The sequence below is a fragment of the Ictalurus punctatus genome, chromosome 21 (assembly GCF_001660625.3).
Source record: "Ictalurus punctatus breed USDA103 chromosome 21, Coco_2.0, whole genome shotgun sequence".
NCBI lineage: Eukaryota > Metazoa > Chordata > Actinopteri > Siluriformes > Ictaluridae > Ictalurus > Ictalurus punctatus.
In genome coordinates this window covers 16,345,161-16,358,577 of record NC_030436.2, presented here as the reverse complement: position 1 = coordinate 16,358,577, position 13,417 = coordinate 16,345,161, and the positions used below count along the sequence as shown (strand labels likewise).

At 39.2% G+C, this 13,417-nt stretch overlaps 1 protein-coding gene across 1 annotated transcript in view; it reads right to left on the bottom strand.

Moving 5' to 3' along the window:
- fhit (fragile histidine triad diadenosine triphosphatase) overlaps positions 1 to 13,417 on the bottom strand; it is a 265,926-nt gene that overhangs the window by 161,500 nt on the left and 91,009 nt on the right. Inside the window, exon 6 of the mRNA XM_053673957.1 lies at positions 12,415 to 12,524. Within this exon, the coding sequence (XP_053529932.1) occupies positions 12,415 to 12,524 (110 nt within the window). The remainder of the gene's footprint in view (positions 1 to 12,414; positions 12,525 to 13,417) is intronic.

Here is a 13,417-nt window from a genome sequence, read left to right as displayed (position 1 = left end):
AAAAATTATACGTGCATGTAAATAGATGGCAATAGGAATTCACAATCTGGACAAAATGCTTTATACTGCTACATCTTGTCTTGTAATGTATTAGAAGCACAACAGTGAATCCTGAATATGACATGGTTACAGAGAGCTACTGGAGAATCAGAGATTAGTCAGAGCGATCACAGTTCATAATAACACATTCATGGATTCATGGACTGATATAATGACCCGCTACAATACAAGCAGCATAAAGGACTACTGTACATAAAGATATAAAGGACTACTGTACATAAAGATGATAAAAAAAATGATATATTGTGCATATAATATTTGGTTGACTAAATCATTGGGATATGAGGGATAGGGATGGGTTTTCCAAATGAGGTTCACTAAATAGAAAGATCAGTTCGAATTAATAATAGTTTTAATAATCAATTATTTAAAGATAAATATCCCTGTAGACGTAAAATCACCAATGAAATGCACGTTCAATAAAGAAAAACTATTTTAATGCATGGTATATTAATGTCTGGTAAAGCAATAAGATGTTTTTTGGTTTTTTCCCCCCCCCTTCACAACTTCTCCAAACTTCCAAGTTTTAAGACAATCTCTCCTCTAGGGTTTTGAAATGGATTAAATTCAGCGTAGTGGGAGTGAAGTGGGAGTTACTGGAAACGTTAACTTGCATTTAAGCCTCCTGTAGTGAATCAGTGTCCCAGTCAGTTAGAACATAAAGCAACAATAACCATCAGTATGCCGTTACTGTGTGGGAAAGTGAAGAGGATTTAATGAAAATGTTTATTTTATAATCCGAGTCCAGTCTCAGTCTGGCGATAAAAGTCTGAAGTCTGGAGAACTTAGTGAATATGAGCTACCTGAAAAGACCTCTGGATCACATTCAAAGTGTTTTGATGACTAACCGCAAACAAGAAATCCTTCGCAACACGCCGTCTGATATTTTCTAAGACACTTTGGAAGGGTCTCAACGGCATGTTTACGTAGACAATGTTATACAGAAGTGAAACTTTGTCAAATGTAAGGCCTCCACATAAAATGGAATGATAGAGATAACAGTAGGCAAAAAACCTCCAAAGACAAATGAAAATATGGCTTCAGCACAGTGCTGAATAAAAGTCTTTTAGCAGAAAAATATGAGACAACTTCTAACCTCTTAGGGCAACATGGTCACTGAGTTTATTAGGATGTTCAGACAGAGCAGACAGCAGACATGTTGAATTTTTAATACACTGTGTATTCACAGAAAACCAGGCCAATGTTTGAACCCGGACTGAATCATGGGTTGGGAGATTTCTCTAAAGAAGTAAACAAAGCCGAGCACTAACTGAAAGACGTGCACAACATGTATCATTTTCTCATCTACCTGCTGGTCAATTCTGTTCACTGGCTGCGTTTTTGGTCTTTAATTAATAACTGTATTAATGCAAGAAAAATGTTCTTTTACCTGCCTCTTAAAAACCTCTTCTACACCGAGTTATGTGGTGTTGATTAATTATCTATAACAACACGGATCTGAGAGTAATTGCAAGCATGCAAGGTTTATATTTATGTAGTGGTTCTAATATTATTAGTATTAAGAGACTGTAAACTCTCCTCTATGAGAAAGTCTTCAAGACAGAGAACTTTTTGCTTTCTGGGTTTGCAATAACATGACAAGCTGGATTTCTTTTGTCTTTTTCTCTTATTAACTTCAACACACAGGAAGAAAGAGGGTGGTGGGGAAATGGCTGTTTTAGTTGTTACAGCGGTTCCTCAACATTACATGTAACATTAACTGTAGTATAAATGGATTTTAAAAAAAAGTACGATGAGTAGCTGGAAAATTGCTGTAGTATATAATAACAGGAATAAAACACTGCTGTTAGCAGAAAATAATCAGGTTCAGGGTGGTAGGAGTAACTCCGCTTCGTGAAGGGTCACATCACATTATTTTTCCTATAACAGCATGTCCCTAAGTGTTATTCCTTACTTATCTTAATGTAACTCATGATCATCGGACAATATTTTTGTATTAGTAATCTTGTAAAACCTGCTGCGTTTCTAGGTCTTATCATAAATACAATAGTATAATATAATAAAAATCCGTAACTATAATGAAACATATATGAGGTCTACATACAGCTGTATGTTGTAAGAATCAATGAATTGAACGTCAAGCTTAAAAAGTTTTATTAAATCAACAAATATTGTTTACGTGTTTTTTTTTTAGGAATAATATCACTAAGGGACAAAAATAATGCCATCTATTAGCACTTTTACATAAGATCTGAAGTATATTCGCTAGAGTTTTGGATTTTGGTATGTCAGTTATTGTGGAGAAAATAAGTACACAAAGTACACGTACATCACGGCGATAATAATGATTCAGCAAGAAGCAAAGCATAGCACAACTGGGCGGGGGGGGGGGGGGGGGGGGGGGGGGGTGGGGGGTTTAAATTCTCCACTATTGTCATTGTTGTTGCTTTTATTACTGTTAGAAACCTCCGAATTAATTCGTTTTGTTCTCTTTAGATGCAAGAAGAGAAAAGTAACAATAAACATCTCAACGTTTGTCTTTGGAGTCTGATTGCGTTCAAAGTGCCTTTGAAATTGTGCGGAATGTTAAAAAAAAAACAAAAAACAACAACAACAACAAGTGAACAAAACATGCATGACAATAAATGCTTTGTGCAATGTGTGCGTGGAAAGAAAAACGAGGGAAAACGAGGGACAGACGGGAGGGTGTAAGGCAGCGAGAATGAGAAATTAGCCGTAATTTTAGTTTTATTGTTTTAAATTGGTTTAATTGTTCCTGTCAATGGCAATTATGTAAAGGATTTTTTACATTTATATGAAAAATGAAGAAAAAAAAAATTATATAACAGCAAAATGTCATTACACAAATAATAATAATAATAATAATAATAATAATAATATAATAATAGTAATAATAATAATAATAAATAATTATATTATTATTGTTGTTGATGATGATTAATGATCACCTTTTTTTCATTCTGTTTAATGCGTTCAAATGCCAATGATTCAAATGATTACAATCTACAGTATACCTAGGATTATTTCAGTTTTTAATGCAACTAGATGCCAAATATTAGTCGTTATTTACTATAACAACGCTGACAGTTTGCTTCAATTTTTCACACTCGCTACTTCAAAAAACTATGCTCAGGGTTATAGTCATTATTCTCACACGTGCACCAGAACTGACAGGAAATGTTGTCGTAAAGATTCGTGCCTAATCATAGTTGAGCTAATTAATGTATTAACTGAGGTCGTTTTGCTTCAAGCACAGCTGTGTTTCTGTGTTTGGGTGACAGAAGAAACGCGTTTGTCGCTTCTGAGAGGAAATTCTCAGTCATCAGGAAACTTTTAGGCAGAAACATTTCTGGGAAATTTGCACGCTGAGTTGTTATAACAGGTCAAACGCACACAGTGTGGGTGGCCATGCGGCGTAGAGCTCAAGATGCTCGGCAAGTTAGTCACAATTTGTTCCTTTCTCTAGTGTTTAATCAATTCCATGCATACACAGTCGATACATGTGCCAGGCGGAGGAAAAATGAGCGTCCCTTTGGAGACGTGCTTTTTCTCAAGGTCTTGTCTTTATTATATCATGGCCAGTTTTCTCTCTTGGCAGTGTCGCCAATGGATTGTTCAATAGCTTGAGCTTTGTGACAAAGCCTGCTATGAAAGTGTTACACAGATAATATTGTTCAACTCGGACAGAAAGACAGATGAACTTCTCTAACGTCGTCCTTTCTCCATGAATCCAGGTCTGCCCTAACCCAGCGAGGGCACACTGTGAGTGGGCATGATAATGCGTAGCTCCACTCCACTCCCACACAGCAACCCAAAAAAAACAAAAAAACAATTGATTCCTACAGCTTCATATATCCAATGACCTGATTTCTCCCCCCATCTGGTTCCAGGCACAAAAGCACAGTGATCCATGCAGCAGAGGGACGTCTGGGGTGAAAGAATGCGGGGAGGAAAAAAGGAGGGGAAGCTCAGCGAACACTGGAGCAAATACGCTTTAGGGAAAGGGGGATATTGGGAGGGGCTACTACACAATACACGCATCAGCACCACAGGGTCCACTGCACATCCAAACACAAACATATCTAAGAAACAAAAATGCCAACACAACCAAAGCAAAGAGACAACTATCAAATCAAATCCACAAACAATACACATTGTACAAAAAGCTGCACGTGTTGATGCATAAACACTGTTTAACCGCACCTGTTTGCTGGAATGGAGAGCCAACGCAGTAAACAATGCAACTAACGGGACGCTACGGTGAATATCTTTAAATCACACAACGTAGCCCCTCATTTGCACATCATAAAAAAGCTCGCGTAAACAAGGGCGGTAAAGGGCTTTGGTTCTGCAAAGAGACCGATATCAACAAGCTCCAGCACAAACAAGAAGATAAATATCTCCACCCAAAACACAGCACAAGCCAAGAACTGACAAAGGTTAACCGGGAAACTGAGGGGAAAAAACATGGAATTGGCTAACGCCAGTCGTACAACCCCGATTCCAAAAAAGTTGGGATGCTGTATGAAATATAAATAAAAACAGAATGCAATGATCTGAATGAAATCTGAGGGACCGAAGATCACGGGCATGCAATATTGATTTTCACACTGGTGAGTTGCGCACAGGGATTTCTCCAGATTTTCAGAATCTTTTGACGATATTATGTACTGTAGATGATGAGATATTCATAGTCTTCGCAATTACATGATCATTTGATTTGATGATATTTTGCAAATCATTGCATTCTGTTTCTATTTACGTTTTACACAGCATCCCAACTTTTTTGGAATTGGCGTTGTACGTTTATAAATTTGTGAAAGGATTTGAAGGTTAATGTTAGAGGCTGGGATTAGGGCTGAGAGTAGGGACTTGAGATTTAGGGGCTGGGATTTGGACTGGAATTAGATACTGGGATTAGGGGGTTAGGATTAGGGGCTGAGAGTAGGGACTTGAAATTAGGGGCTGGGATTTGGACTGGAATTAGAAACTGGGATTAGGGGGTTAAGATTAGGGGCTGAGACTAAGGGCTTGAGATTAGGGATTGGTGTTTGGACTGGAATTAGAGGCTGGCATTAGGGGTTAAATTAGGGGCTGAGACTATGGACAGAGAATTGGGGGTTATAATCAGGGTCTAGTGGTTGAGCTGGGATTAGGATCTGCAATGAGAGACTGGGATTAGGGCATGGAATTAGGACTGGGGTTACCATTTAGCATTCCTTTTCTGACAACTAACATACAGTATGAAATTAAACAGAAACAACATTACGTTCATATAAGTGGAAATTCCTCATCAGATTAACGTGGAGAAATGCATCTACAGTACAAAGTGTATAAGGTCAATCAGCAGGATAGAGAGATAGACAAAAGATCATGGTCTCCACTGGATATAAACAGCAGAGGCCACTGTTTAACCCTTAGTGATTGACCTCCCTTCATGTGCCTTGTTATCCATGATTTCTGTCTCCTCCTGTGGAGTGGACGGACGGTGAAAAAGCCTCGCCCGCTGTTGACATTTACCATGGTGACACCACACTGTTCCCCAAACACTCCAAACACTAAACACACTACCCTGCCACGGTAATCCCATGTCGCGCTCCTACCGGCTTCTGTGCCTTGAAAGATGGAGTGATAATGAGAGGAATTGTTTTGGAATTAATTGTGAATGTTCCCTCCCTTCACTTTCTAGCACAGGAAGAACAGAGCACACTGCTAATTATGAATTTTAATAGGATTACTAGCTCTCTAGCAATCTGCTATTTGGAGTATTGGAGAGATTAATGCATTCAGTGGAGAGATGATTAATCAAACGACAAGACTTTTGGAGTTTCATTCTTTCTCTTATTTATTTATTTTGCCTTTTCGAAATCATTGCTATAGTTACTCCTTTCAGATACAATTTGCTTTCTTTGGTGGTAAGCCATGACAGGAATTTCTACCATTCCAGTCATCATCATTGTACGTTCACTGAAAGTCAACTTAAGTTATAAATGTAATTACTATGTCGTCTTTCAAAGCAAGGAATCATCTCAGAAACGTTGAAAAAAGAATCACCGACTAATTCAGTAGCTAGGATCAGATCTGGATATCAGGCTTGGATCCTCTGCTTTGGCGTGATCATGAACGAATATGTATATACATATAAAGGATTTTGAAGAACACATGTTCAGGGAAGGAGAAAAAATTTACATTGGCAGAACAAAATGTAATGAGCGTTATGAATCATTAAATGCCCGCTCAGTAGCATGTCTGTTTTTAGAGCTGCATTAGCTACTTATACATAAATATCCATATTAATAAGTAGTTGGAAAATATCTATTAATAGTTCATTTTAAGTGGTCTTTCTGTGCCCCACATCCTCAGGTGAAAATAGCTCTCACAGGAGGAGTATTGCTTCAGTGGACAATTTTACCCGGTGTGGCTAATGCTTTTGTTTTTATGCTAATCCCTGTTGCTTTGATGTGTGGCTAACGTAACAAAAAAAAGTGTGTACATCAAATATTTTCTGTGTGAGATGATGATTCAGGTAGGCAGAAAATGAGACAGAGAGAGGTCTTCCCTCCATTGTACCACTGGCCTAATTAGCATAAAGGAAACTAGCATGCATACTCTATGATGGCAACCCAGACAGAAAAGTAGTGTTGAATAAATCAATCCCTGAACACTTTCTATAGAGAAAGTAAAAGGAAAATAAATTGTAAATAAGCACCACTTCCTACGTTATTCATCACGGTTACCCAGAGGGTTATACAATTATAAATCTACTGTAAAATTAACATTAAATCAGGCTCACTTTGGAACAGGGCTGCAGGTGGAAAAAGCAAGTTCGTGGGTGTCGGGTTTTTTGTGCTATTTTAAAAATAGTCTGTGGCCACAAAAATGGTGTATTAAAGAAAATAATCGGAATTAAATCGAATCAAACGCCAGCTATGGCAAACAAACAGCATCTATGAACCATTTCTGTTGTCAACGGTAAATGGTCTGCACTTATATAGTGCTTTTTTAACCTTAGCGGTTCTACCAAAGCGCTTTACACTGGTTCTCATTCACCCATTCACACACACACTCACACACCAATGGTAGCAGAGCTGCCATGCAAGGTGCTAACTTGCCATCGAGAGCAACTTGGGGTTCAGTGTCTTGCCCAAGGACACTTCGGTATGTGGAGTCACGCGGGCCGGGAATCGAACCGCCAACCCTACGATTAGACAACCCACTCTACCACCTGAGCAGTTGTAAGACTGCTGCAGGGAAAAGTAAATTATGGAGTGGATAAAGATACAAAAAAATTGCAGATGCTGCAAAGAAATGCGTGCACCATGGTGAACTCGGTTCCTACACAAAGACTGGTGGAAAGCAGACAAATAATTCCTTTCCTTTTACACCACCTGAGCTTTTTTTTTTTTTTGGGGGGGGGCTAGTTTCAGACCTTTTTTTAATTTTTTTTTTTTAATGTATTTGGGCTAGAAATTTTGTGAGATCTGGAGATCTGCTGTTCACTGGCCCTCAGAGTTTAATAGATCAATTTCTGTAACAACTGCTTTGGTTATATGTGTGCTTTGAACACTTGGTAGGATCATTGAAAGCGAAACATGACACGTGGACCATCATTTGAATAGTCTACTGGTTTCTTTTTCATACAAAAAAAAAAAAAAAAAGAAAAACCCAAAAGCTAAAAAAATTTTTGCAACGGTTTTGTGCAACGGATGTAAAGTGCTCTCTAAAAAAAATTGATCCTTCAACCTTTTTAGCTGTTGAAAATAAAACCAGTACAACCATCCCCTGCAGCTGTTTTCATCTGTACACATGATTTTGTCTCACTTGCTAGACTTCTCTCAGATCTGCTCCTGAAGACATTCTGATTACTATTACTTTAGTTTTGGCACAGAGCTAGGACTATGCGACAGGATGAGCTCTACCTGGGAGGCGGGTGCGAGCGCTGTACAAGCCAAAGCTTAAGTAACTGTCCTGAACGTCTCATATATTTCCAAAACAGGGCCATTTGAGCGGCATCTGTATTGAGCACCATCTTGACTAGGCTATTGCCTTTGCTGATACGAGAGAGTGCTTGTCCCATATAGGTGATACATAGGCTGGTAAAACGTTCCGACGGGGATTTTATAGTGTTTACTTAAGCGTTCTGTTGCGGCATGGATCCCATAATGGATTTGTGGGTAAATTAACAAGATGAATAGACACTTATTGTCAAATGAATCTGACTGTTGATTACTGTTGCCTGGAAGCTAGTATATGAATTTTACGTTCAAATGGCACTCAGGGATTGTGTCAAGAGACCACTCTTATAACTGACGTGTTGTGAGAATTGACTTCTTTCTTTATTGTTTGCTTATCATATTAATCTTTTTTTTTTTTTACTGCTGATGCTTTCCATTGAAATCTTATGACTGCACAGACATGAAGTGACATGAAATGACCGCGATCTGGATGTCTTTCTCACTGGCAATCGAATCAAGTAAACAAAAGTAATCTGATAAAACATTTATGGTCTCTAAACAGTATCTTTAATAGACAGCATGGTCATTAAAACTGATCTGTGGATTGAATGCATACAAAGAGTATTCGCGAGCATGGACCAGTTCTGCGAGCACTGAGCATAACAACGTAAACATAAATATAGCATAGAGATCCCTTCTAGCAGCACATGTGAGCAGCTAATAAACAAAGCAAATAAAACATTTCATGATGCTCCTTAATAATGAGTAGTTTATCAATGAGTACCAAATAAGAACATATACATGTACATTACGTACTGGTTTTCATACTGGACTGATTGGCATTGTATTGGTAATTTTATAAGCATGTAACATATCATGTATGCTGCATGTTGTTGCATATATGTTGAATGTTCTGATTATTCTATGTACTGTAAATATTTGGCTAATGAAGAGATTTCAGATTAGTTTTTTTTTTTTTTTTTTTTTTTTTTTTTAAACACACTTATATGCCTCCTGCATGGTGACTCACATTCATACAGACACTTAAGTTCAAGTGCGTTTTGTTAGAATTAATTAATACATTTTCTTTTTGCTTTTTGCTCCTTTCTGAATTTTGCCAATCATTCAGAACACCATTAATGGTCGTATGAGTGTTGTAGGAGTCATTTTTGTCATAACACTACACGAGAACTATGACAGTGAAGCGACAGTTTGCTGATTCATATAAAGAGGAAGGCTTTCAGTCAGCATCCTGCACCAACTGGAATATTTGAGATACAGCGACAAGTTTAGCTGGATCCCTGAACCAACACCAGAGCCACCACTTTGTCAAAAATATTTATTCTGGAGGCGAAGACATTTATGCTTATACTTCACGTAACTCTCTCTCTCTCTCTCTATCGTTTGCATCTGTACATCCTAGCCTTGCCCTTTAACATCTCAATGATTATGGGGTTTAGCAGAAAGAAACAGTTCTCAGAATCTTAGATTTGTCTAAAGGATGCTAATGTATTCCTCATGGCTCCAGAACGCTGCACGCCTTCGAGCCTTTAGGAGTGTATAGCAATGACTTACAATACAGTGAGAACTCAATTTCCATATGCACCTAATCTAAATGAGGAGGGCTTACATAAGCTAGAACAGGGCTTGAACATCTCTCAGACAATAGCTAAGAACTGATTATTATTCCAAAAAAAAAGAAGAAAAAAAAACAGTATATTATTCAAACAAATCAGTGCTGGAAATCATGCTAATATATGCAAGGTTTACATTAGCACCTTGAGCAATAAGATTAATAGACAAAAAAATCAGCATTTTGTTTCAGGCAGCTAGACAGGTGCAGGTACAAATGGTGATACAAGGCACTTTGTATTCCATATACATTTCTCGAAGGGCTTTCGTGTTTTGCTATGAAAGTCTTGAAGACGTATAAACTAATCTAAGGATGTATTTACAAAGAATCTTAAGGCTAAAAGAAGCTTCTAACTGATTTAGGGAAACGTAAAACAATAGGCACATTTATCCTAATTTTCAATCATTCCAAAATCATTCTAGTCCTAAACCTGCACAAAATTAGAGATAGCCCAGAGAACTCCTAGGTCATTAAGACATAATCACAAACAATCCTAACTGGCTGCTACAGGCATTTGATGGCACACTGGAGTTCATCTGAAATATTTAATGACAACAAGCTTTAATAATGTATCATCCTTATTGCATGGATGCTGTGGCTGTCACTTTACCTCCTAGAAGAATTAATCAAGGGTTTGACATCTCCACCATATGAGCAAAATGTATATGAACTCAGAATGTATTCTGAGCGTCCTGTTACACATCAAAACCTTATCCAAACCACACGCTTTCTGACAATTTAATCAATATTCTTTTAGATGTTCACAAATTCATGGTTACTCTCAAGTTTTACCAAATACACAATATGGCTGGGTAAATCCATACTCTAGATAAAATGTAGATTAAATTAAAATCTTGTCATGGCATGTATATTTTGACAATTAGCCAAAATTTTATTATTTTAACTTACCAAATTTGTGTTTGACTGGATTGGGTTTTACTAACTAACTTTTGTGAATGTTATGCAGTGGTCTTCAAAACGGCAGCAGTTATGCAGTGCTCTTCAAAATGGCAGCGGTTATGCAGTGGTCATCAAAATGGCAGCAGTAATGCAGTGGTCTTCTAAATGGCAAGGGATATGCAGCGGTCTTCAAAACGGCAGCATTTATGCGGTGGTCTTCAAAATGGCAGCGGTTATGCAGCGGTCTTCAAAATGGCAGCGGTTATGCAGTGGTCATCAAAATGGCAGCAGTAATGCAGTGGTCTTCTAAATGGCAAGGGATATGCAGCGGTCTTCAAAACGGCAGCATTTATGCGGTGGTCTTCAAAATGGCAGCGGTTATGCAGCAGTCTTCAAAATGGCAGCGGTTATGTGGTGGTCTTCTAAATGGCAAGGGATATGCAGCGGTCTTCAAAATGGCAGAGGTTATGCAGTGATCTTCAAAATGGCAGTGGTTATGCAGTGGTCTTCAAAATGGCAGCGGTTATGCAGTGGTCTTCAAAACGGCAGCAGTTATGTAGTGCTCTTCAAAATGGCAGTGGTTATGCAGTGATCTTCAAAATGGCAGCGGTTATGCAGTGATCTTCAAAGCGGAAGCAGTTATGCCGTGGTCTTCAAAACGGCAGCAGTTATGCAGTGCTCTTCAAAATGGCAGCGGTTATGCGGCGGTCTTCAAAACGGCAGCAGTTATGCAGCGGTCTTCAAAACGGCAGCGGTTATGCGGTGGTCTTCAAAATGGCAGCGGTTATGCGGTGGTCTTCAAAATGGCAATGGATGTGCAGCGGTCTTCAAAATGGCAGCGGTTATGCAGTGGTCTTTCAAATGGCAGCGGTTATGCGGTGGTCTTCAAAACGGCAGCGGTTATGCGGTGGTCTTCAAAATGGCAATGGATATGCAGCGGTCTTCAAAATGGAAGCGGTTATGCAGTGGTCTTTCAAATGGCAGCGGTTATGCGGTGGTCTTCAAAACGGCAGCAGTTATGCCGTGGTCTTCAAAACGGCAGCAGTTATGCAGTGCTCTTCAAAATGGCAGTGGTTATGCGGTGGTCTTCAAAACGGCAGCGGTTATGCAGTGGTCTTCAAAACGGCAGCGGTTATGCGGCGGTCTTCAAAATGGCAGCGGTTATGCAGCGGTCTTCAAAATGGCAGCGGTTATGCGGTGGTCTTCAAAATGGCAATGGATATGCAGCGGTCTTCAAAATGGCAGAGGTTATGCAGCGGTCTTCAAAATGGCAGAGGTTATGCAGTGGTCTTCAAAATGGCAGTGGTTATATAGTTTTACACATCATATGAAACAGAAGAATTGTAAGTGAATATGACAAAGTGAGTTATGATTTTATTTATGCTCCCACTAGCACATTAACCAATCACTGCTGATGTACATTCATGTAACATGCCGTCTTCTCTAGCTACTGGGTTGGCCCCGTCCTTCCTGTTAGCTTATGAATTCTTCAGTAAAAGTTTTGTGAATAGATTTTATGGACAAACTCATTCAGTGCCTCAAGATTTTTTTTCCAAATACAGCCCCTTATTTGTTTTTCTTTAGTTCTGCAGCTATTCTTGATCCCTGAGAGAACTCTCTCCCAGGGCCTCTCTGTAAACATCTGTATATGCACCAACCAATCTGAAGGTTAAACTGGACTCAGACCTGTTGCTGAGCAACAGCTACACCACTATATAGAGTACACAGTATTCTCATGCATGTGTGCATTTGTACATGTGTGTGTATATGAGAAAGACAAGTATCCTACCTGCTCTGTGAGCTGAAGAACATTGCTGAAGAACAAACCGCAATGTACCGCAGGTCACTAATAGTGCAGGCAACAAAAGGTCACAAAAAGGATACGGCCAGGCACCACAGGTTTCCGATTAACCAGAGCGAAGGACAGGTCTGTTTGTAGAAACACAGCTGATGCCTTTATAATGTTATGCCCAAAGCGCAATGTAGCCATGGCTCTAAAGAAACGACACAGAGAGAAAGAAACAAAGATGCTGTAACACGTGGCAACAGATTTATCTCAGAAAGTGAAAATCATCAGTGAACAGGCAGGAGGACAATGTGAAAGAGAGAGAGATGGAGAGAGAAAAGGAGTGAGAAATACTGAAACTGATGAGAGAGAGAGGGAGAGGGAGAGGGAGAGAGAGAGAGAGAGAGAGGCAGGCATATTTAAGCAACATTGGAGTACAAAGAGACAGACATTAATAGACTAGAGTAAAATAGGTAAAGAAACAGATACATTGATAATCAGGAGAGAGAGGTGAAGTGTAAGTGTGTGTGTGTGTGTGTGTGTGTGAGAGAGAGAGAGAGAGAGAGGGAGAGAGAGAGAGAGAGGAGAGAGTGAGGTTAAGAGAAGTGAAACAAAGGAGAGACGGTGTCAAGAGTGGAAGGGAAGAGAGCTAAAAAAGAGAAAACAATGAAGAGACTCATGATGAAAGAGAGAGAGAGAGACAGCAAGAGAGAGAGAGAGAGAGAGAGAGAGAGAGAGAGGTAGAGAGCCAGGCATATTTAAGCAACATTGGAGTACAAAGAGGTAGACATTAATAGACTAGAGTAAAATAGGTAAAGAAACAGAGATGCATTGATAATCAGGAGAGAGAGGTGAAGTGTAAGTGTGTGAGTGAGAGAGAGAGAGAGAGAGGGGTGGGGGAGAGAGCGAGGTTAAGAGAAGTGAAACAAAGGAGAGAAGGTGTCAAGAGTGAACGGGATGAGAGTTAAGAAAGAGAAAACAATGAAGAGACTCATGATGAAAGAGAGAGAGAGAGAGAGACAGCGAGAGAGAGACAATGAGAGAGAGAGAGAGACTAAAAAACAAAAGATAAAGTGAGTGAGGGAAACATTGAAACTGAGG